Source organism: Canis lupus, chromosome 9 (genome assembly GCF_003254725.2).
Source record: "Canis lupus dingo isolate Sandy chromosome 9, ASM325472v2, whole genome shotgun sequence".
Taxonomy (NCBI): Eukaryota; Metazoa; Chordata; class Mammalia; order Carnivora; family Canidae; genus Canis; species Canis lupus.
The window spans coordinates 42596005-42621345 of record NC_064251.1 but is presented as its reverse complement, the minus strand read 5'-3'; the positions used below and the strand labels follow the sequence as shown (position 1 = coordinate 42621345).

The window sequence follows — 25341 nt, the reverse complement described above, 5'->3', positions numbered from 1 at the left end:
CATATAGTTGCTTTATGTATGCTGTCCAGCGTTTTTAGTTACAATCAGTGGAAATGATTTAGAGGATAGGGAACTGACTCCATCTTAGCTGAAACCAGAGGCCTTCCTTGGGTTTTAATCTTGGCATTTAATTTTTAAAATTTAAGTCTGGGGACCCCTAGGTGGCTCAGTGGTTGAGCGTTTGTCTTCAGCTCTGGTCGTGCTCCCGGGATACAGGATTGAGTCCCTGCAGGAGCCTGCTTCTCCCTCTGCCTGTGTTTGTCTCTGCTCTCTCTCTGTGTTTCTCATGAGTAAATAAATAAAATCTTAAAAAAAAATTGAGTCTGTCTCCAGGCTGCATCTGGGATAACAGTTGGAGACGTGCTTTAGCAACACAACACTTAAAATGATGCTTTTCCCTTTAAATATTCAAATTTAAGTAAAGGTTTCCTGCACCCATACCAGTTTTTCTAGGGGAAAAGAGACCAGGATAAAAATGTATTAATTCTCTGGTCCGAGTAAGCCCCCAAACTTGTGAGAAAAAAAAATAGCAATTTGGTTAGTAGAAATAATAATAATTATTGGTAAAAACCATGGACTTTGGAGCCAAGCTGCCTGTGTTCACATCCCAATTCTGCCTCCCACTAGCTGTGCGGCCACAATCCTGAGTGACTCAGTTTCTCACCTGTACAATGGGAATAGTAATAGTTTCTGCTTCAGAGCTGGTTGTGAGGATTCAACACATTGATATGAATAGAGAGCTGGGAATGGGCCTGGCACAAGGGAACAGTCACCAAACATTTGCTTGATTGGGGACAGTAATTGCTACCACGTATTAGGCACCTCACCTGCAGACTGCCACTTATTTCCCATGTTTGGATGAGGCCGCTGAGGCCTCAGAGAGGCAAATGGCTTGCTTGAGCCCATCCGGCTGGCAGATTGCAAAATGAGGGAGGCGTGAGTGGCTGGGCACAGGCTCAGGGAGCATCTGGCTGGTGATCAATCAGATGGCAGCAACAGTGAGGCTCTGAACATCGCCTGGTTTGTGCTTCGAGAGATGTAACCCGGGGGAATGAGTGGGAGAAGAATCAGCCCAAAGAGAAAAGCAACAGAAATAGAAGGGGAAGCCTGGTAATTGAGTGGCCCCCAAATGGAAAGATCAATATTTTACTGCCAGTGAAAGGACCGTTTCCCTGGCAGCCAGCTTCATGACCCAGCTGTATGTGCTTTAGGGACAACACTGGTTCTGTAGGGCTGACAGGCCCCGGGTGCCCTCCTCCTCCAACGGAGAACCAAGTGGAACCCCCTGGTCAGCCCAGCCGCAAGTGGTGGGTACAGCATGGGGATGGGGGCAGGGGGGGGTCAAGTGCCTGCAGCCTGCCTTCACCATGAAGACCACATGTGGGGGTTATTTGCTGTACTTGCCCTGTGACCTTGAGCAAGTCCTTCCCCTGCCTGGGACTTGGCTTCCCTATCTATAAAATGAAGAGCTGGGTCAGCTGAATGCACCTTTGGGGTGCACTGGCAAAAGGTTATTTGGTGTCCAGAAAGGTTGAGACTCTTGGTGATCAGGTGAGAGGCCCCCAGTTACAGCGGGGAAAGATGCTCTGATACACAGAGGCTGGGGGATTGAGACTACACCCCAGCAGGAAGCCCACAGAAGTGGATCCTCTGTGCCAGCAGAGGCCAGCAGGACCCAGGTTTAAGAGTTACCACTGCGGTGACTCTCTAAATGTCTAACCTCCGTGAGCCTCAGTCTTCTCAGCTGTGGAATGGGAGGTTATGATTGTAGCTACTGTTATCGTTGTTGGGAGGACTAGAAAGGACATTGAGACACCATGCTGTAGTTTCTGGCAAGCTCTTCAGGAACCCAGCAGGACTTTTTATCTTTTAAATGATTTTATTTATTCATGAGAGACACAGAGAGAGGCAGAGACATAGGCAGAAGGAGAAGCAGGCTCCCTGCGGGGAGCCCGATGAGGGACTCGATCCCAGGACCCCAGGATCACACCCTGAGCTGAAGGCAGACGTCTGCTCAACCACTGAGCCACCCAGGTGCCCCCTCAGCAGGAATATTAATACCTTTACACATAAGCTCTGCTATTGTTTATTTAGAGTTCTTGAGCCTACAGTGATGGTGTTTATTAATTTAATTGGTATTTCTGTTATAATAATTTTGCCATGGTCCCGTGCACCTTCTAAAGGGCTGCATGGCTGTTTACGTGGCCCTTCCACACACACGGGGTGGGGGTCTCTAATGAGCCCTGTGGGAGTCGCCTAATACATAGCTCAGGGGTGTTCAGGGACTTTGAAGTGGTCCTCAGGACCTCATCTATCTGCCTGTCATCAAACACCCCTGCATCTCTGCTCCGGGCTGGCTTTCCCTGGAGGTGGGGGGCCAGGCAGCCTGACCCCACCAGTGTCCGCTGGCCCCAGGGGGTGACAGACACCCTGGATTACAGAATCAGAATGCACAGCCTGCTGCCTCAGGTGGTCCTGAAGCTGGGGCTCTGCAGTCGGTAACGACTCCACTCTTGACTGCATCAGAGATAATTAAGGCACAGCCTCTGACCCTGGAGGGGAGTGTAGGGATGAGTGCCAGGAGGCTGGGAGGTCCTGAGGGCTCCAGCCCATCCATGCATTCAGAGTCCTCCTACCCACCCCTGGTGCTGGTGGTAAGAGGGCAGGAAGACAGGAGGGGGAACTTTGGCTGGGGGCGGGGGGCTCCCTGCAGCCCTGCGGATGACACCTGGGCATTGCTATTCTGAGAGGCCATGTCACTGCCTGGCAGTGTCAGGCTCTTTGCTGTGGGGGTGGAGGGGGGAACAGCTGCAGGACTGGGAGCCTCTGGCCTTGGTGGGAGCTGGCAGGGAGCCACCTTCTTCCTTCACTGGAATTCCAAGGTCCCGGTAGGTACTGGATTCAGGGGCTCACAGAGAGGTGGTTTATAGGCTCTGCCCACCTGTCATCCCCAGACTCACACCCGAGGGGAAGAAGCAGCATCAGCTGGAAGAGAGGTCCCAGCGTAGGGCCACCAAGCTCAGGGAGGGAGGGAGGAGAGATACCTATGTGGGGTCTCTTCTTGCTCACTGCTCATCTTCGAGAGCCAGCTGGGCACGCCCCATAACGCCAGGCCACAGCCCGTGACCAGGGCCTCAGAGCCCTGCTGCAGCTGCCACCATTGGACACATGGCCCGGGGGCATGCAGGAAACCTGGTCCTTAACGAGTAAATGAATCCCCAGCACAGCTTGGGCTTTGGAGCATGTGGTGGGCGGGGTGGGTCAGGGGATGTCTGCCAAGGCATTACAATACCGGTGCTAACAATACCGGTAGCAGTTACCCTTTTCCTGCATGCCGTGCCCTACAGTTTCCAGGGTGTTCTCATAGCCACCCCCTTCAACCCAGCCCAAAAGGAGTCTGAGAACGAGCTCTTCCTTGCCCTACAAGGCTTTAGACATTGATGGTGATTACTGGGAGGAGAGGGAAGGTGCCTGATGACGAGCGTGTGACAGTGTGTGCAAATGTGCGTGTGTGTGTCTGTGTATGTGTGTCTGTGTGACCACGTGTGTGCTCAGCCATCAGCCCCCGGCAGGGTGCCCGGCACACAGGAGATACCCAATGAGGGAATGAGTGCTTGCATGTGTGCTGTGGGGTGGGGGGATGCCACTAAGTTACAGGTTGATTTAGAAGCAGGCTTCTGGAAGGAATATCAGGAAGCTGACTTTCGGGTGCTGGAACTATGGGCGGGGTGAGGGGGAGCGGGGGGGATGGGAAATGGCACTAATTAATTAGAAAAGATACCTCTTACAGAATTGGTCATTGCCAAAAAGTAGGAAACTATACCCAGAGCTCGCAATTTTGAAGTCAGTGGCTCTGGTTGAAGACTAAATTAAGACATCTTTACAGAGAAAAATTTGGCAACTGTTATCAAAAGCCTTTAAAATTTAGGTGATTTGTAGAACCATTCATATTCAGTTATTCAACAAATACTTGTGAAGCTCCTACTATGTGCCAGTCATGGTGCGTGCTACCATATATAGAGTGGTGAGTAAAACAGACGTGATCCTTGCCCTCAGGGAGCTTACTTTCTGGAGGGGAAGATACAAAATAATACAATTATCACATCAAATATAATTACAAATTGCAGCAAATGGTTTAAAGGAAAAGTATAGAGTGCCAAGAGACAGGGTAATAGCAGGGTGGACCCTAATTAGATGGGAGTGGTCAGGACAGGCTTGTCTCAGGGAGAAGCCTTTAATACAGGTACAAACAACGACCTGGGGGATGAGTCCAAGTCAGGGGATAAATGGCGGGGCGAGGGGAAGTGGGAGGTGAGGATGAGCATTTGAGATTGAGTAAAGCATGTGCAAAGGCCCTGAGGCAGAGAAGAGTTTGGTTTGCTTGATGAGCTGACTGAAGGCCAGTAAGTTGGAATGCAGTGAGGGACAGAAAAAGGAGGTGGGGCTGGAGGGACCAGAGTTTTTATTTTATCCTGAGGGTAGTGGACAGTCACTGGAAGGTTTTTAAGAGGGGAGGTGGTGACATAAGCCAGTTGGAGTAGAGAATGAGGTGGAGGGCTAAAAGTGGGAAAGGGTGGATGAATCAGATACCGCAGCAGTGAAGAAGGGAGATGATGATGTCTCTGATTGGTGGGATCCCAGGGGCAGTGTGGAAAAGAAGGTGGCTTTAGGATGCGGTATCTGCATAGGGATTTTTAAAAATTATTTATTTATTCATGAGACAGAGAGAGAGAGAGAGAGAGAGGCAGAGGGAGAAGCAGGCTCCATGCAAGGAGCCCGACGTGGGACTCGATCCCAGGACTCCAGGATCACGCCCTGAGCCCCCCAGACTGCCCTCTGTGTAGGGATTAGAAGTGCATGAGAGGGAGCAGTCTGAGGGATGCTGAAGAACTTCCCGGAGGGCAGGAAGGGAGGGAGGATGTGGCCAGGGAGTGGGACATTTGAGTGAGTGGTACCGGAGGAAGGGCAAGCCCTCCGGGTGGCTGGGGTGGATGAGGGAGAAAGCCATGAGGAAGTCGGGGATCTGAGAGGCCAGGGGGCGACTGGTCATCCACACAGCTACAGAGATCCTCAAAATGAATTGTAATGACAAAAAGTGGGGAAAAACAAAAATGCCCAACTATTCGGGGTGGGTAAGTAGAGGAGGGTGTATCCGCTGGGCAGCGGATCTTATAACCACTAAAAATATGGGCAGCACCGCTGGGCACATGGAAAGGTCTCTGATAAATGGTTAAGCAGAGGAGAACACTCCAAACATCAAGAGTGGCTGACTCCTTTGGGCTAAAAAACTTAACTAACAAACTTTATTTATTTTTTAACATTTTTTAAAAGATCTTATTTATTTATTTATTTATTTATTTATTTATTTATTTATTTGAGGAGGGGGGACACAGAGAGCATGAGTGGGGAGAAAGAGGGAGAAGCAGGCTCCCTGCCGAGCAGAGCCCGATGCGGGGCTCGATCCCACCCTGGGATAATGACCTGGGCCGAAGGCAGACACTGAAGCCACTGAGCCACCCAGATGCCCCCGCTTTTTTAAACATTTTAATTGAAGTATAAAGTACAAATTGAACAGAAAAGTGCATCAGCCACCAGCAGACAGCTCCACGGGCTTCGCTCTGCAACCAGCACCCGGATCGATAGATAGAAACGCCCTCGGTACCCAATTCCCCACATGAAGTTCTGCAAATGTAGCCAATGTGTTGACCATAAGTGGTTTTGCCTGAAGTCTTATTTGATTTGTATTTTTAAATTTTTAAAGAGTGTAACTATAACTATTTCCTCATTGTAGACAGAGGGGAATTTGACCAAGTGTCTCTCAGAACTACAAAAAAAAAAAAAGTGGTTAAAACTATGTGTTTTAAAGAAAAGTGGGAAGCAGCAGGGTTTCATTCTCCTTTCTGGAGTCTCTGCAGTGAGCTTGTGTTATTTTTGTGGGAAAGAAACCACTAGGTTAAAAAATCAGAGCACTCACTTTTCATGTGCCAGGCTTTGTTGGAAGGCTCCTTGTGCTGTCTGTGGACCTCAGCAGAATTGAGTGACCCTGCTGCTGTCTGGGGCTTGGTGCTGACCCCAGGGTGGGGCGTGGAGGCCTAGGAGGGGACCCCTGGTGTTCCCTTGGCTCAGGTGACAAGCCTCCCCAGCCAGCCTTATCCCAGCTCCATGAACCCCCTGGAGTGTCTCTGGGGACCTCACACCTGTCTCTCCTTCCCTCTCACAGGTGGAAAAACTTGTAAAATATTTGGATCCCAACGACCTTGGGAGAATCAACTTCAAAGACTTTTGCCGAGGGGTGTTCGCCATGAAAGGTGAGAGCTTCGAGGGCAGGGGGTCCCAAGAGTTTCTCAGGATCCTGTCCAGCTGCAGAGGCTGGCCTGACTTGGGTGGTTTTAGCTGGGTTTCCTCCCGGCAGGGCTGAGGAGGATGATCTGGGGCTCCCGCAGCTCCCCAGCAGTGCAGGGCCTGTGGGGAGGGTCTCTGAACCTCTGCCGTGGAGTCCCACACCAGTGGGACGGTCATTTCCAGCCTTCCCATCCTCTGTCCCGCAGAGAAAGACTCCCAATTGCTTGCCTTCTCCTTGCGTCCTCCTCCAGGTCGCCTCCCTCCAGGATGATCAAACTCCCAAGCAGTTTCCCAGGACCTGGGACTCACATTTTTAAAACCAGGACAGCTGTGGGCAAATCCACAGGCTTGGGGGAATGTGTGCATCTGGAGTCTCTGTGAACCAGGCAGGGAGTATTGTCTTATATCCCTTCCTCCAGGAAGGCCTCCTTGATTCTCTTTGCCCCTGACCTGCCCTCTGCATTTGGGAGTCTCTCTTTTGTGTGTTCTCTGTTGGGGTTAGTCCTCATGGAAGAATGCCCGCCCGGAGGGCAAGGACCTGTCTCAGTTCCATCCCCAGAATCCTGGGCCAGCTCCTCCGTAGCCTGATGCTCCATCTCTGCCTTTGCAGGATCAGCTGGTCTCTTGGAGCCTTGGGCCATGTGCCTGCCCACGGCCCTTCCTCCCCAAGGCCCGTTAATCAGAAGCAAAGCTGCTGAGGCTCTGAGCCTGCACTGTCTGTCTGTCTGTCTGCAGGGTGCGAGGAGCTGCTGAAGGATGTGTTGTCTGTGGAGAGTGCAGGGACGCTGCCCTGCACGCCAGAGATCCCGGACTGTGTGGAGCAGGTAAGAAGGCACCTCCTCGTGTAGAAGGAACAGAGGAGCCTCCCAAGGCCCTGCCTTGACCTTTCTGATCTTGCCTTTGCTCTACCTTGTTAGTGTCTGGGAGGCCCCAGGACCTCCCCTTCAGAGGACCCTTTGGCTTCAAAGTCAATAAATGGTTTTGAGCAATGAAAGAGTGCAGGGACTGGGCAGGGGGTCCTCAGAGAGCACGTTTACTCCCCACCTTCTGGTTCCAAGGAGAAACTGAGTCTCAAACAGAGAAAGTGATAGACTTGAGGTCAACAGCAGGCAGGGCTGTGATTTTGTTCTTTTCTCCTGCGCCACAACCCCTGAGCCAACGGACCCCTGGCTGGGTTTTCCCGAACAGTTCCTCAGCCTGCCAGTTCTCCAGCACCGACCAGGTGTCTAGCAATTCACTCAGCTCAGCTCCAGACTTAGTGCAGACCCCAGGGCCAAGGACAGCCCCACGAGACCGCCCCACAGAGGGGCAGCCGCAGGTGGGGTGCCTAGGCTGCCTGTGCTTGTGCTGGCTGAACACAAACGTGGGGATTCCCACAACCCAGGTTCAATAATTCACTGAAACAACTCACAGAACTCGGGAACACGCTGTATTTGCGATCATCGGTTTCTTACGAAGGACGCAACTCAGGAATAGCCAGCTGGGAAGGATGCAAAGGGCAAAGCGGAGCCGGGGCTGACTCCCCACCAGCATCGCCAGGGCAGATCCTGTTCCTGCAGCCACGGGCTGCTCCCTTGGCCCCTACACGTGGCCATCCATGCTTCTGGAAGAAAAGGTAAGAGACAGGCACAGAAGCCCTGGGCTCCAGGAGGATGCTCTGCTTTTAGAACAACGCTTCCAGAAGACAAAGTCTGGAAGTTTGAGAAGAGCACGAAGAATAGGCCAGTGGAACCTCAAGTCACCCCAGTGGCCCTCCTTTTCTCTCTCAGGACCTTGCCTGCACAGGTGTTTTCATTTCTCTCTGTTTAAGCCCCTCCGGGGCGAGCCTTCATGCCCTCCATGTAGGTCTGGCTCTTTCAGGTGGCTCGGCTGGCCAGAGCCGGGGAGGTGACGACCAATCCCTAGATGCACTGGGCAGCTTCGTTCTGGGGCATCCAGCCGGGCAGCTTGGTTGCCCTGGGCACTGCTCCTTATGATGGGCGCCTGAGTGCTGGGAGTCGGTGGGGGCACAGGTCAGAGGCCGGGTGAGAGGCCTCCATGATGTGAATGAATCCCCTTCCTGCCTCAGCCCCTGGGATGTGCAGCTCTGGGCTCCGTTTGGCTAAAGGCCCACAGCTCCTCAGGTTGGGGGAGGAGAAGGCTAGCCTGGGGAAGGTGGTTTTGTTTTTTAAGATTTTATTCATTTATTCATAAATGATTCAGAGACACAGACAGAGGGAGAAGCAGGCTCCACGCAAGGAGCCTGATGCGGGACTCGATCCCAGGACCCCAGGATCACGACCTGAGCCGAAGGCAGGTGCTCAACCACTGAGCCACCCAGGCGTGCCACCTCCACCCCACCTCTGGCAGGTGTTAATCCTAAACACGGAGCCCTCAGCACCTGGCTGTGTCCCAGCTGTCCCCTAGGGGTCAGCTTGAGACTGGCAAGAACCTGGGCTGCTGGAGACAAAAATGTAAGGGGTGGTTTGGGGACCATGTGGGGATGACACACTGATGGGACAGCAGGAGCCTCCCCTCTCCTCAGCCCAGGGTGGGGATCTTTGACCTCACCACTCCATGAGGCTTATGGTACAGTGGGGAGATGCTTTAGGGCTGCTGCCTGCGGGGGGCACCCTGCACCGCAACCTCCAGCCCTGGCTGTCACAGCCGCGCCTCTCAGCCTGCTGTCAGGGCCTACGTGAGTCCCTCCCCGGTGGGTGCCTGTGCTACATTGTTTCTTGAACTTACTGGATGTCACCCTGCACGCGTCCTCAGAGCCTGTGACACTGTGGCACCAGAAAGCGTCGCTGAGGACTGGGACAGCAGCGAGGTTCCTGCTGCAGGGGATTTGAATGCGGTCAGAGGGGATGCCGGGTGTCCCTCGTGTCCATGGATGGGTGTCCCTCGGCTGGGGTCTTGGAAGCGCCGTGGGAGTCCCCCCAAGGCTGGCCTGCCTGCTCCGCGGGCTACCCCTTGTGCAGCGTATACAGCGTAGGGGGCTGGGTGGGGAGCGGGTGAGCCCCACCCTCGCGCCTGAATGGCAGGGGGGCGGTGAAATGCAAGCTGACCCCACAAAAGCTGTGAGATCCCGGGCGCCTGGTCATTCTCTCTCGTGGGCTGATTAATAGGGAACCCCATAAAATGAATAGGGCGTCAAGGCACCTGCTCCTCCTGTGAAACTCCCATGTCGGTGAATGATGTCACCAGCCAGTGGGGCCCCAAGCCAGAGAGTCATTCTTGACGCCCCCATAGCCAGCCAGCCTCGAGTCCCCTGGTCCCCACTCACCCCTCGTCCTTCTCCCTTGCTGCCTACCACTCTCCTCACTGCCCCCAGCCTTCCCCTCTCTAGACCCTTATTCCAGAGCCACATCTTCCTAAGGAGCTGCTGTGTCACTCCCTTCTGTCACCCAGCCTCACCTCTCACAACGCCAAGATTGGTGACATCTGACTGTTCCTCATTTTATAAGGTCAAGACTCTCAGACTTTTCGCAAGTTTTGTCTGTCTCCTGGGACGTCCTCCGACGCACTGTCCCTGGGCTAACTTCTGCTCATCACTAAGACTCACACCTCCTCTAGGAAGCCCCCACTCTGGTTTCCTCTGCCCTGGCCTGCCCCACCCCGCCACCCCCAGCCTGGAGGAGGACCTCCACTGAGCTTCCTTGAGGCTCTGGGCCTGAACCTCATCCTCCACAGTGGCTCCAAGTTCCCTCCCCAGTGACACCATTTCCATTCCTGCGGTGACAGGGCTCACTCGCACTGACCTTGTCTCCACATCCCGCACATCCTTATGCGTGCTGCGTAGTGTTTCTTTAAGTATTTCTAGGATTAGAAATCTAAAAATGCTGTATTACTTTTTATTAGATGTGTCCAAAGTTTTCATGTAAAAAGGCGGTACTGATGTATCATCCGACAGTTTGTGAGAAAGCTCATGTCCCCTCCCTCCCTCCCCTCCCTCCTCCCTCACCAGCCTGATGGAAGGAAACTCACCTGCCCTTTCACGGCTCTGCCATCTACGGGCGAGGTAGGCCATGCTTCCTTACGTTCACTGGCCCTTTGGATTTCTTCTTTGGGGAGTTACCTCCTCATAGACTTTGCTCATTTTCTTTTGGGTAGTTTATCTTTTCCTTATTGATTTATAAGACATCTAAATATATATTCTGACCATCAATCTTTATGTATTTTAATCTTGTTTTTGGTCTCCTTCATTGCATACAATTTTTAAATTCTTAAGTAATTATTACCAGTCTTTTTAGGCCATTTACATTTCATGCTTCTTTATCTCAAGGCTATAGACATATCCCCCCTATATATTTTTTCCTAATACTTTTAGACAAAACATGTTATGCTTAGTGCTTTGATCACCTGCCACTTGGTTTTGGTAAGGATACACTCATCTGGCATTATTATTTTCCAAATGTTGCCAGCTGTTGAAGCTCCTCCTGTCAGATAGGCCCTGTTCCCCCACTCATTTAGAATTTCACCCTTTTCTCATATGCCGAATTTCCTTATAAACATGGTTTCTTTCTGGACTCTAGTCTGTTAGATTGCTCTATTTTTCTGTTTATTTTGAGCCAAAACCAGTCCCAGCCACACTTGCTATATTTATTTTATTTTATTCTCTTAAGATTTTATTTATTCATGAGAGACACAGAGGTAGGCAAAGACATAGGCAGAGGGAGAAGAAGGCTCCCTACGGGGAGTCCGATGTGGGACTTGATCCCCGAACCCGGGGATCATGCCCTGAGCCAAAGGCAAACGCTCAACTGCTGAGCCACCCAGGCATCCCATCCGTCTTTACTTAAAAACGTTTTTTGTCATGCTTACATATTTCTCTCCCAGAATACTCTTTTTTGTCAAAATCTGTTAAAAACCCTACTAGAGATTTTTTTTGAAATTTGTACATGAAGGGAATCGGCTTCTTTACAATATGGAATTCTCTCATCCAGGAACATAGTATATCTCTGCATTTATTTGAGCTTTCTTTTATGCCCTTCAGAAAAATTTTATGATCTTCTCAAATAGGTTCTGCACATTTCTTCATGTGTATATTTTAGAGTCTCTATTGCTGTTACGTATAGAATCTTTGTACCATGATATTTCCCCATTGGTTATGGCTAGTGTGTAGGACAGCTTTTGAGTTTTGGTGTTGATCTTGTCATGACAGCCATACCAAACCCCCTTATTAGTTCTAATAGCTCACTTACATGCTATTTCCCAACCTCATGCTATGGAATAATGCAGCTATATTACTTTTCTGCATAAATTTAAATAGCTATGTAATATTTCATCATATGAAGACAACCAAATTTATTTACCAGTTCCTTATTGGGCAAATTATATACATATATATATAATTTGGGGGATTAATAAAAGCAGTGTAATCAAAATGGTTCCCCACAGCAGCAATCACTGCTTTAGAGTAAGTCTAAAGTTGGTAGACTGCAGTTCCTATGAGTCAAATCTAGCAGCCTGGTTATGTAAATAAAGTTTTATAGAAACACATTCATCCCCATTTGCTTACCTCTTGTCTGTGGCAGCTTTCATGTTACAGTGGCAGAGCTGAGTGACTGCCACAGAGCTGTATGGCCCACAAAGCCTAAAATATTTACTATCTGCCCTTTACAGAAAGGTCTGCCAACCGTTGGGGTAAAATGTGGTAAGTGGAAACTATTTTTTTTTAAGATTTATTTCTTTATTTCGGAGACAAAGAGTGTGAGCATGCACAAGTAGGGGGAAGGGCAGATGGAGAGGGAGAGGGAGTGGGAGAGAATTCTCAAGCATACTCCCAGCTGAGCAGAGAGCCCGATGTGGGGCTCAATCCCACGACCCCAAGATCATGACCTGAGCCGAAATCAAGAGGCAGACGCTTAACCAACTGAACCACACAGGCACCGCAGAGTAGAAACTATTTTATCAAAAGGGTGCTAATCTTAAAATTTCTAATACAACTGCCAATTCCTTTCCAGAGGAGTTGTCTCATGTACTCTCCCATCAGGATTGTGTCAGAGTTCAACTACCTTTTTTTTTTTCAACTACCTTTCTGATACTGTTGAGGGATATCTCACATCTTTCTAATTTGAGAACTAAAAAAGTTAGGGTTGCTTTTTAAAATTGAAATACAGTTGAACTTGGGATACCTGGCTGGTTCAGTCAGTGGAGCATGTGACTCTTGGTCTCAGGGTTGTGAGTTCGAGCCCCACATTGGGTGTAGAGATTACTTAAAAAATAAATGAATAGAATAGAATAGAATATGGTTGAACTTCTTAAATTCCATTTATTGGAGTTCTTTGTTCATTAATTGCCTGCCCACATTCTTCACTGTAGTTTTTATGCATGTATTAATTTTCATTGATTTATAAAGGCTAGAAATATTACATTTTTGGACATACGTTACAAATATTTTTTCAGCTTGTCATTAGTTTTTAACTTTGTTTATGACAACAGATTTACAATTCTTTTATAGCTAACTCACCCATCTTTTCTGTAATGGCTTTGGCTTTTGGTGTGATGCTTAGATAGGCTTTCTTATCCACGACTGTGGAAATATTCTATTTTCAAATATTTTTTTGAGAGAGAGAAAGAGAACAGGCTTGAAAGAGAAAGAAAATATGCTTGCTCATACACTTGTGTGAGGTGGAGGGGCAGAAGGAGAAAGAATCTCAAGCCGACTCTCCGTTCAACATGGAGCCTAATGTGGATCTGGATCTCATGACCCTGAGATCGTGACCTGAGTTGAAATCAAGAGGCGGATGCCTAACCGACTGAGCCACCCAGGCGCCCCATTCTATTTTATTTTTATTTAATGTATTAGTTTTTATATTTAAAGTTTTGATCCATGGAATTAATTCTGATCTCTGGAGTGAGGTAAGGACCCAGTTTCCCTTGTTTCTTGTCAGCCCCTTACCCTCCCTCCTGCCCACCTCACCTCACGGGAACCAGAAGCCCTTGGCAAGGTTATGCTGCAATGGTCCCCTGGTGGCAAAACATATGGGGTTCACCTAGACTTTAAGCCCGGGCCCAGACTGGCTCTTTTGGTCATACTCAGGAGGAGCTTTGCCGAGCCCCAGTCTGCCAGGACAGCTGTTAAAAATCTGCCCTGTGCTTCTTTCTAGAACCAGCCTAATATCCAAGTGTATCCTTGCTTAATTTCCTCCATCCTAAAGCGTTTCTAAAACCACTTGTGACAATGGCACTTTTAAATTTTAAAAATATTTGTTCTGACAAACAGCACTCTGATTCAGCTGTGCTGGTGGAGGTGTGGGTGGTGGCGTCATGCTCGCGCTGATGTGGTGAGGCGGGAGGGTGTTTAAAGGCTCTGGGAGGGGGCCCTACGTGATCCTTTCTGCTTCATATAGCCACACTGTTTCTCTATGTTCCACTACCTTCCTCTTCTTAAAGAAAGGAATAATTTGCTCATCCCAAGCCTCACAGTTTCTATAAGAATAAAAGATCTTTGAGCCGTATCTCGGGGAAATAACTCTGATTAGAGCAGAAGTGGCTCTAGAAAGAAGCAGAGCAGATGCTGAAGGGCCTTTTGTTTGTCCTCTCACCCTGGTGCACCCTGGATCTCCTGTCCCTGACCTTCTGCCCCCAACCATCCCTGCCCTAGGAAGACTGGGCTGAGCCAAGCCACGAGCACTGGATTCCTGGAATACCTGTGGGTTCCACCTCCTGCCAAACCCTACCTTGCTGCTCAAGTTCACACTTCCCTTAAGAACCCAGACTCACACCAAGTTAGCACCTGAACAAACTTGGGAGAGTGGTCACTTACGTCTCATATTGGAAGTGTTTGGTTTGATTTTTACCCTGTAGGAGACAAACCAATTTTGCGTCTGACTTTGTGATTTAATTTCAGCGTTATTTCTTTCATTGACTAGACACACTTGGAATCTCTCCCATTCTCCTTTGAAGCAGCTGTCCCAACCTGATGGTTCCCTCAGTCATGAGTTAGGTACATTTTTGACACAGGTAACTGTGGTAAGACACACATACATACAATTGCGTAAGGACAGAAGTTAGGGGGCACCTGGGTGGCTCATCTGCCTTTGGCTCGGTATGATCCTGTAGTTCTGGGATCAAGTCCCACATCAGGCTCCCTGTATGGAGCCTGCTTCTCCCTCTGCCTGTGTCTCTGCCTCTCTCTCTGCCTGTGTTTCTCATGAATGGATGAATAAAATCTTAAAAAAAAGGCAACCCAGTCTAAACTAGCAGTTTTCAACCCTGCTGGCCCACTGGATTCATGTAGGGGGCTTTCAAAAGACACTGATGCCAAGGACTCACCTTCCAGAGATCCTGATTTAATTCATCTGGAGAGGGGTCCATTTGTCTCTTTGTAAAAATTCCCCAAAGAATTCTAATGCCTCCCCTAAATTTGAAAACTGAGTGTCTAGACCAGAAGTTCTCAAACTTTGCTGCATATTATAATTTCCCAGGAGCTTTTAAGATTCTGGATGCCCAGGCTGTCCCTCAGGCCCGTCAACGCAGAACCTCTAGAATGTTGTCTTTTTTAAATCTCCTCTGACGATCCCATGATGCCTTGATCCTATGACATCCTGAAATCTGGTCAGTTCACATCCACACTTCTTTCCCCAAGGACACAACACAGAGGTGGAGTTAGAGGGAAGAGCATTTAGACTGTGACAGTGGATGGTGGGGCAGGACATGGGCTCGGCAAAGGCTGGCTGCCCTTTTCCAGGGGGCCGCCTCTGGGGAGACGGGTTTGGGATTGTGGGCCGCTGCTTCGGGGTGTCTGTCCTCCACAGAAATGGGCTGCCTGGGTGCTCAGGCGGAGAGGGAGCATTCTTGGAGTCCAGTGAGCCATGACTTTGCTTTTCCAGAGAGAGGCCCTGCAAGGGCCCGCAGGGACTCTGGGTTAGCTTCCACATGTCAGAGCCTAACCAGGAATCTGATTAGAGTTCCCCATTTGCCACCCAATGGAAAACTGGAGAGTTCGGGCTGCTGCTGTAGAACATAGTAGAATGGAGCCAAGATTTACTTAGCAAAGACCTAGCAAATTTACTTTTCCTCCAACTTTTTATCTCGAAAATCCTCAACGCCAGGAAAGTAGTGAGGGTAATGCAATTGAATACCCATCTATCCAGCTCCCTAAATTCACCAGTTGATACCACTTTGTTAACATTTGCTTTCCCCTGTGTCTGGGTGCCCGTAGATACTTTATTCATGTATTGCTGGGCCTTTTGAAATTTAGCAGCAGACGTCATGACACTTCATCTTTAAATACTTGATCATTCCTAAGAGCAAGTTTGGTCCTCGACCTAACCAAAGCACTGGTTATCACTTGTGGGAAATTTAACATGGTTGTGATATATTATCCAATATAAACTCCATGTTCAAGTTTTCCTAATATTTTTGTAGCTTTTCTTTCTGATCTCAGGTACAATCCAGAATCACACATTACATATAGTTGTCATGCCTCTTGAGTAACTGTTAATCTAGAATAGTCTACTAGCCTCTCTTTTTTCGACACCCTTAATGACTTTGACATTTTTGATGAATTCAAGCCAGTTGTTCCAGAGAATGCACTCAATTTGCATTTGCCCATATTGATTATTTAGCCCTTTGGGGTAGTGCAATTTAAATCCTAATTAAAATGGAGAGTGGGGGAGGACTTCTACTGGATTTCTCTGTCTGCTCCATATGCATTTAAAGTGCCTATCCTTGGGCACCTGGGTGGCTCAGTTGGTTAAGTGTTTGCCTTCGGCTCAGGTCGTGATCCCAGAGTCCTGGGATGGAGTCCTACATTGGACTCTACTCAGCAGGGAGCCTGCTTCTCCTTCTGCCCCTCCCCTCTGCTCATACTCTCTCTCTCTCAAAAAACAAATAAAATCTTAAAAAAAAAAAAGTGCCTACCCTTGCTGCCCATTCAACTGGCCTGTTCTCCTGGTTGTAAAGCAGTCAGCAAGCAGGGTGTAGAGAAGACGGGGAGCACCAGGGGGCAGAAGGGCTTGTCTGTGGGGCAGAGTGTTCACCCCTTGGCACCTGTCCCCCAAATCGGGAGGAGGCAGCAGGCCCTGGTGCTGCAGGAGGATGCTATGGGCCACGTAGCCATCTCTGAGTGCCCACTGAACCCTGAAACCCAGCACCTGGGTGCTCAATGTACGGTGGTGGCCGCGTCTCCATCTCTCTGGGCTGGTCTCCTCAATGGTGAGATGAGGCCATCAGAGCAGGCTCTGGTTTTTCCTGCAGAGCCAATCTCAAGAGAAAAACTGTAAAACAGGGCTGGTGAGAGAACGTCATTGTCTTTCTGGAGATTATCTGAGCTAATGTGGGAAGGAGGTGTGAGGCCCTAGGACATGGTGCATGGCATTTCTCAAGGTGCTCATGCCTGTGGGATCGATCTTAGCCGTGCTCCAACTGCACGGCGAAAATCAGAGAAAACCCTGTCAAACATTAAAACAGGCTCGGTAAACAATAACAGACATTTTAAAGATAAGAAGGAAGACTTTATTTTTTTTAAAGATTTTATTTATTTATTCATGAGAGATACAGAGAGCAAGAGAAGCAGAGACACAGGCAGAGGGAGAAGCAGGCTCCGTGCAGGGAGCCCGACGTGGGACTCCCACATAGGGAGGATCATGCCCTGGGCTGAAGGCGGTGCTCAACTGCTGAGGCACCCAAGGATCCCAAGAAAGAAGACTTTAAAGTACTTTTACTTTACAGGTTGCTCTTTTGAGTCCTGCTCCTGTAACAGGCGTATTCATGTCCACTCCCTCTGCAGTGTTGACACTTTATTTAAGATATTACTATTATTGCTGTTTTATTTTTTTAAGATTTTATTTATTTATTTATTTGACAGAGAGAGAGAGCAAGAAAGAGAGAGAGAGAGCAAGCACAAGCAGGGGGAGGGGCAGAGGGAAAAGCAGGCTCCCCACTGAACAGGAAGCCAACCTGGGGGTTGATTCCAAGACCCTGGGATCATGACCTGAGCTGAAGGCAGACATGTAACCAAGTGAGCCACCCAGGCGCCCCTTATTGCTGTTTTATTATAATAAAATAAAAACAACGTCCATTTTAATAAGAAAACTGGTCTTGGCCTAGGAGGAAGAGAAAAAGGGAAATTTGACCATGGGTGACCAGGACTAGGGAGGGGCTTCGTGGGTAGGATCTTGCCTCTTCTCTCTGCTGGCCTCAAGGAGACTTGGGTCAAGCCCCATTTGTCTGGGGGCTGCCCTAACTTACAAGAAGCCCTTTAGGCCAGACCCCACAGGCACTGCTAATTGTCACCCAGGCTGCTCCGAGCAATGAGATGATCTCAAGTTTGAGTCAGGAGGGCTGAATGCGAATTCCACTTGCCCACTTTCTCTGTGTGTCATTGGGTAGGTCGCTTCTCTTCTCTGAACTGTCTTCATTTCCACATCTATATCATCAGGGCAGTGATGCCTCACTTGCAGGGGTAGGGTGGAGATGACATGAAATAATGTTTCTAAAAGGTCCTGAAGAGCATGGGGCCCCCAGTAAGTGATAGCGCTTTTTTTTTCAAGGATTTTTTTTTTTTATTCATTTGAGAGAAAGAATGAGCCAGCACACAAATGGAAGGGGCAGAAGGAGAGGGAGAGGCAGACTTTCCACTGAGCACAGACCCCACATGGGGTTCAATCCCAGGACCCCGGGATCATGAGCTGAGCCACCCAGGCGCCTATAAGTGGTAGTTTTGATTGTCTTCTCTGTATGGCTCAGATCCCCGAGGGGAATCCTTGAGAACACAGGTGACATGGAGAATTTCCTTCCTTTCCCTTTCCTTCCCTCTCCCAAAGCCACCAACTGCCTCCAGCTGCACCACACACAGTGCCCTCCTGGGATGATGGGTGACATGACCCTGCACTGACAAGGGCCACTCCTGTGCCAGAGCCCCAGGTCCCAGGCCCTCTTGCCTGCTCCAGGACAAGCCCCCACCCCCCCAACACCAGGGCCGCACCCTCTCCCAGATTATTTCCACTTGCTAGCTGTTGGTGTAATATAATAATACCCGTGGAGGGGGGTAGGCAGAGCCATCCTGACCCCATGTCCTCTTTTGCACAGCTCATCTGTACCCACTTTCTCATCTGGCTTTTTCTGCTACCCCTCCCAATCTTGTCTTGACCCCTTCCATGGTCACCAGGCACTTCTGTCTTGCTGAATCCAAGAGTCGGTTCTCATTCTTTTTATCGGAACTCACAGCCGGCCGACCTGGCACGGCCCACCTCCACCTTCTCAAGACTTGTCCTTCCCTCAGTTCCACTGACCCCCCGCCCCGCCACCTGTCAGTCTGCTCCTCCGCAGTCGCCTTGGCTGGCTTCATGTCCCTAGGGCTCCACCTAAGTGGTGGTGGGTCCTCAGCCCTCTCCACTTGCTCAGCTGCACCCACTCCTGGTCCCGGAGCTCTAAATGCACCGTCACCCACGGGTTCCGGCAGTGTCTCCGCACTGACTTTGCCTTAGGCTCCAGACTCCCGTGTGCAGCCGCGTCCGACCCTGAACCCGTCGTGCCTGCTCCATGCTCTCGGCGCCCAGAAAGCTCCAGGACCCCCGCCCCGTCAGGAAGTGGCACTGCCGTCCGCCCAGCTGCTCAGACCAAGGACTGGTTAATTTCTTACCACTTGTCATCTTAGAACAAAATCCTAAATCCTGGCGTTCCCTGCGACCTGCCAGCTATCCCTGTTGCCTGAATCACTGGTTTCGTCCTTCCCATCTTTCCTGTGATCCTTGCTGTTCCAGCCACACGGGCTGGTTTTGTTCCTTGAATGTCCTTGCCTGGTTTCTACCTTTGCTCTGCTGTTCCTTCCACCCAGGATCTTCGACCCTCACATCTTTGTGCAGCTGCCTCGCATCCTGTAAGTTCCAGCAAAATCATCACCTCCTCAGAGCCTTGCCTGACCTCTCATCTCAGGGAGCCCCCTCCTGTCCCCGTCGCTAGCCTAACGTCCCGTTCATTTCCTTCAGAGCGTGCACCACTGTTTGCCGCGTCAGTTGTCCACGTGTGTCTTGTGTGTGTCCCCCACTAGGCTGTTCGCTCCATGGGTGGGGGGGCTTGGCCTGGCTCTTCACTGCTGTGCCCGTCGTGCCAAGCACCGTGCCTGGCACGGGGAAGCTGGTGTGTGCGTTTGATGCGCAGGTGGCTGGATGAATCTCAGCTGTGCCAAGGGAGGAGCGGGCCGGGTGTCCTCCTGCCTGGAGCAGAGTGTTGTCCCCTCCAGCTCAAAGGCTGTAAAATCACACTTGACCTCAGTGCTTCCAGGGGCTTAAGATGGGAGTCGTGTCCCCAGTTTCTCTACCTCTACACCTGAGCCCTGGTGCTTTACTGTGAGTAGGACTCACTTGGAGGCTTAACAAAATGCAACTACTGATTCAGGAGGTTGGGGGAACAATAATCATAGGGTTATTGTTGACGTGATTCTGCATTTCCTGCCAACAACCAGGTGGTGGTGACGCTGCTGGCCAGGGATCACACCTGCAGTGCCATGGGTAACTCATGGGTCATCCCCGCACCCCAAGCCTTCCCCTTAAATACCCCAGGAAAGATGTAGAAAGAGCCCACGGGTCCCTCCATTGCCTCGCCTCTCCCCCTCCCCCCCCCCCCCCCCCCCCCCCCCCCGCCTCCACCGGCAGCTGTTCTTGCTAGCTGGCACTGTCACCTGTCACCCCTGCACCTGCTAAGTCCCCTGGCTTTCTGTCTTCGCATTTCTGCTACCGTGACAGACAAGACAGATTCTCTGCCAGGAGATGTGCTCAGACGCTAGTTTCTGTCACGGCTCTGTTTTCTCTCTGCACTCCTCTCCTTGATGCAGCCACCTTGGGGATGCTGAGTCTGCCAGAGGCCCCCAGTGCAGGACGAGGCCGGTGACCTGGTTGGGATTAGGGAGGCCTTTGCAGAGTGGTTTCTGAGCTCCGGTTTGGGGAACAGGAAGGTAGAGGCATACCTGACCAGTTCTGGAGGCCAAAGGTAATTTAAATTTGGAGAGAACATGAGCTTTGGGGTCTGAGGTCCTAGATTTGAATCCTGACCCTGTCACTTCGTCACTTTCACCACTTGTAACTGGTATCTTCTTCATAGGATTATTGTTAAACTGAGAAATGAGAATCCTTGGAAAACAATTCCGTGCCTAGAAAATGCTGGAATCTCTCAATTCACAGTGCATAGATAGTAAGTCATGTCTCATAGATTGAATACCTTTTGCCCCAGGGTTGCTGACAGGATGCTGACAAGCAATGTCAATGTCTCAGGCCTCCTTCACACCTGCATCCCATAATCAGGCTTCTACAGAACCAGGCAATTTAGCCCCTGGGGACATCCCCAAGAATTGGGCCCACCCTGTGTCAGATCCTTGTGCCAGGGAAGGGAGGGCCTGCTGCCATGAAAACCATGCCTGCCGAGCCTGAGGGTAAATGCTCATTTTATAAGAGAGAGAAATCACTGTTCCCATCCTGATCATTGCTGTGCTCCATTTCCTGACCAGGACAAAGACAATGACTGAAATTGATATGACACAGCATCGAGTATGATTCTTGAGATGGAAAGGCTCTGTGGGCTCTGTGGACGCATTGGGGGTCTCAGGCTAGCTGACAGTTTTCCCCAAACTTCTTTGATGAGCAGCACAGGGCGGATGATTAGGAGGAGCGCTGAACAAGTCCCAGCCTCAGTGCCTTGGCAAGCCCCCTGCCTTGTCCATGCTCATTGTATCTAGCTGGCCAGAGAGGGCTCCTTTGACCATAGGGCCCAGGAAGTTGAGCATCTTCTCAATCCTGAGGCTGTGGCCTTACATCCAGAACCCATTCCAGAGCAGCCACCTTTACCATGGCTGGTCCTCTTCCTATACTGTGCTAGAATATTCTTGCTCTCCTCAAGGGACTTTTTCATCCAGCCTGAAAGGATCCCTGGAGAGGGATGGGAGGGCTGACACCCAGGCCAGGCACGTTAGGACCTTTATCTACTGCAGCAAACATCAGCTGATGCCCGGCAGGTGACTGTCCTGCCCTGCCCTCCGGGAGAGTGCGATCCTGCAGTTACAGGCTCAGCTGAGAGATCCTAGAGGAAGTCGCCTGAGGACACATGAGTCCCCATTCCTTTACATGTTCCACACCTGGCGTGGAGTTCCACGTCAGAAAGCACGGCTGCAGCTCACCTTCTTGGAAAAACCTCTCCATGGATTTCGAGTTTGTTTTTATTCCATTGGCTCAGTGGAAGGTAACCCTTAAATAGAGTGTTTCTTCAGCCTTGTTCCAGTTGCTGTTAGGAACCCTATCCGGTCTGCTGTCTTCTTACTCCTTTAATCCAAAACATGCTTTTTAGGATTTTGCACCAGGAAAAAAAGTCTTCCCTGATGAGATGGTTTTCCTTGTCTCATCACATGATCGGAATTGTAGTGTAATTCCTTCCTTTCCCCTCTTTGTCTTGGTAGCTAGAAAATTTAGAGCTAATGGAGATTCGATGATTTTCAATTTAATTACTTACCTCCTTTTTCTGTATGGTTTATTTTTATTTTATTAGTTCAAATGGAATGTCGGAATGTCTTTTTTTTTTTATTTTTATTTTTTTAAAGATTTTATTTATTTATTCATAGAGACTGAGAGAGAGAGAGGCAGAGACACAGGCAGAGGGAGAAGCAGGCTCCATGCAGGGAGCCCGACGTGGGACTCGATCCAGGGTCTCCAGGACCACACCCTGGGCTGCAGGCGGCGCTAAACCGCTGCGCCACCAGGGCTGCCCTGGAATGTCTTTTATTATAAATAACTTCACAGACATCAATAAAAACAAGAAATAAGTTCAGGTTTAGTCAGAGCAACTTTGCTGTCCTGCCCCACTGCTCTCTTTCAGTGTGTTCAGTAAACTTCTGTCTCTTTAAAAAAAAAAAAAAAAAAAGGCACCTTGGCTCAGTGGGTAAAGCATCCAACTCTTGATTTCTGCTCAGGTCATGATCTCAGGGTCATGAGATCGAGCCCCACATCTGGCTCTGCCCTGGACGTGAAGCCCACCTAAGATTCTCTCTCTGGGACCCCTGGATGGCTCAGCAGTGAGCATCTGCCTTTGGCTCAGGGCGTGTTCCTGGGGTTGGGATCGAGTCCCGCATCGGGCTCCCTGCATGGAGCCTGCTTCTCCCTCTGCCTGTGACTCTGCCTCTCTCTTTCATGAATAAATAAATAAAATCTTAAAAAAAGACATTCTCAGGCAGCCCGGGTGGCTCAGCGGTTAAGTGTCTGCCCTCAGCCCAGGGCATGATCCTGGAGACCCGGGATCGAGTCCCACGTCGGGCTCCCTGCATGGAGCCTGCTTCTCCCTCTCCCTCTGCCTGTGTCTCTGCCTCTCTCTGTGTGTCTCATGAATAAATAAATAAAATCTTTTTTAAAAAAGAGGGAGAGAGAGAGAGAGAGAATCTGCTCCTCTGCTCTGCTCCTCACCTCTGCTCATGCTTGCTCTCTCTCTCTTTCTTAAAAAAAATACTAAGGAGCAGCTATTTGAAGCTATTATTCCAAGGAAGGGGTAGGCACTATTGAGACAGAAGGAGGGGCCCCTGCACCAGAGAGAAATCAGAGCATCTCAAGGGCAAGGCAGAAGAGGTTTTCTTTACAGGGAGGCGTAAACCAACCAACCTAGAGAGAACCAGTGTGCGGCAGTGTGAGGGGGGGGCAAGATCCTCACAGTAGGTGGGGGAATGTTCTAGCCTGAGGCCAGCTGGCCAGCTGTGCTAAGGAGGGCTGCTAAGAAGGGGCTGTACTATTGGCTCAGGCAAGGGCAGGCCAAAGGTCATGACCTGGTGGAAGAAGAGAAGCCAACTCTGCATTTGGTTAACAGGCATTTTGCTGTGGTTGATGGTAGAGACCAGCAGTTCCCCACAAACAATGCGACATGCTGGTTCCCGGGTTCCCCTAAGTCCAGACTGCACAGTCGTCCTGGGCAGGGCCCGGCCACATTGATGGCTCTGCTCTGCCCAGTGAGCGAGCCACTTGATTTTGTTTGTTGAATGGCTGAATGACAGCCTTCCTGAAATCAGGAGCTCGCCTCTCTGGGAGGTACAGGCCCAGCAGGCCTTGCTCCCACCCCTCCTGGGGGCGTTCCCAGCTCTGGGCCACAACCCCACACCCCGCTCCTCCCCATCCTGCCCCCCGCCCACCCCAGTCCCCTTGCTGGTGCGGTAAGGTGGACGAGGGACCACCCTGCAGTCCCTAGGTAGACCACAGATGCTGAGGGACCGTGAGGGGACCATGAGGGCAGCAGCCCCGAGGCAGGAGGTGGGCAGGGCAGGGCCCCTTTCCGCCCCCTTTCCGCCTGTTCCAGGGCCTGGCCTTCCCCAGGAGACCACACTCCACCTGCTGCCTGGACCCTCTCGACTTGTCTTCTCCTATTTCTATGCCTGTGCCCTCCTCGCTCCCTCTTCTTCTCTATGTGCATGTCTCTTCCCGACTCTGTCCCTCTGTCTCCCTTTGTCTCTGTTTCTTTCTGACTCCACCTCTGCCCCCTTCTATCCAATCTCCCTGTCCCTCTCTCCCCGTCCCCTACTCTCCCGGCCCTCTGCTATCTCCAGTCCAGCCCAGGAGGCCTTCCAGGTGGACCCGGGTCCCAGCAGGGTGGGAGAGGGACAGATGGAGTGTCAATCAAGCACAGGCACTTGACCCGTGTCATCTCTAAGCAGCCCCCCACACCACTCCGCCACTTAGACTACCCCTGCCTACCAGGTAGGTGCTCTTAGACCCACTTTACAGATGAGGAAGCTGAGGCTCACACAGCAGTGAAGCCACTTGCCCAGAGTCTCAGGCCATTAGGGTGCAGAGCCAGGGTTTCAGTATGCACCTAGCACACCTCAGATAGCCAGCTCTGGGCCCACTTTTCCTGAAGCTTCTCAGGTCTCTCCTCACTGCCCCTCCCCCAGCCTGGGAGAAAGGACCAGAAGGTCTCATCTGCCCTGAGGGGTTTACATGGTTTCAGAGGCAACTCATTGGGAGTACCCATGTTGCCGGAAGACTATCTTTTATCCAAATGAACAGAACTCCGTATTCCTGGGGCAGGAGTGAGGCTAGGCGGGGAGAGAGGAAGTGTAAGAATTATCCAGCCCGTTCCTCCTAGCTTCCGGAGCCTACGCATGGCCTCTGATCTGGGTGTAGAGGGGCCGAAAACCACTTTTTGGTTGGGTGCAGGAGGCCAGGGGCGCAGAGCCTCCCAGGGTGGGATGTGGCTGGGGGCATTCCCAGGTGTTCCTCAGAAAGGGGCTTCTCTGCAAGGGAGTCTGGGAAGTGCTTCCAGGAAGATGAACTGGCTTCTTGGCTGCAGGACTCCTGGGAGCCTATATTGTTGTTGTTGTTGTTGTTGTTGTTGTTTTAAGATTTTATTTATTTATTCATGAGAAATACAGAGAGAGAGAGAGAGAGAGAGAGAGAGAGAGAGAGAGGCAGAGACACAGGCAGAGGGAGAAGCAGGCTCCATGCTGGGAGCCCGACGTGGGACTCGATCCCAGGACTCCAGGGTCACGAGCCACCCAGGGATCCCTCCTGGGTGCCTTTTAAATGCTCCTGAGCACCTCTAAGACCCCAGCAGGGAGGTGCGGGCCATTTGCCAAACTTCTTTGCTCTTTGAGCCCTTCATGCATCAACATCTTTGTTACAGAAACGTGGAACTGCCTGGCTCTGTGGGTAGCCCAGGGTGTGGTGTGAAACATCTTTGTGGGGTAGCTGCCACTCGGTCCCCAGAGGAAGCAGAATGTGGCTGTGTGATAACAGCATACGGTTTGATCAGCAACTATTACACAGGGGCCGAAAAGCTTGTGGCCACATACGCAGTCATGTGTGAATCTGGTCCCTCTATCTACCAGCCGGGGTCATTGTGCTACATGATTTCAATGGGCACTCTTCTTATCATAGTCCACGGGAATGGCGATCTGGGAGTTGTGCAGTGCACAACCTGTGCAGCTGAACGTGACAGTACTAATCCTATCTTACAACACGATTGTCTAACAGTTGCAACAGCCTCTTTGTTGACTTCCTGTCCCCTATCTGCCACCTCTGGTATCCCCTGCATCCTTCCTGTGTGTCATCT

At 50.5% G+C, this 25341-nt stretch overlaps 1 protein-coding gene across 1 annotated transcript in view; it reads left to right on the top strand.

The window, feature by feature from the left end:
* Nucleotides 1-25341, top strand: part of RAB11FIP4 (RAB11 family interacting protein 4) — a 117621-nt gene that overhangs the window by 31741 nt on the left and 60539 nt on the right. Inside the window, exons 2-3 of the mRNA XM_025476470.3 lie at nt 6221-6308; nt 7078-7166. Of these exons, the coding sequence (XP_025332255.1) occupies nt 6221-6308; nt 7078-7166 (177 nt within the window). The remainder of the gene's footprint in view (nt 1-6220; nt 6309-7077; nt 7167-25341) is intronic.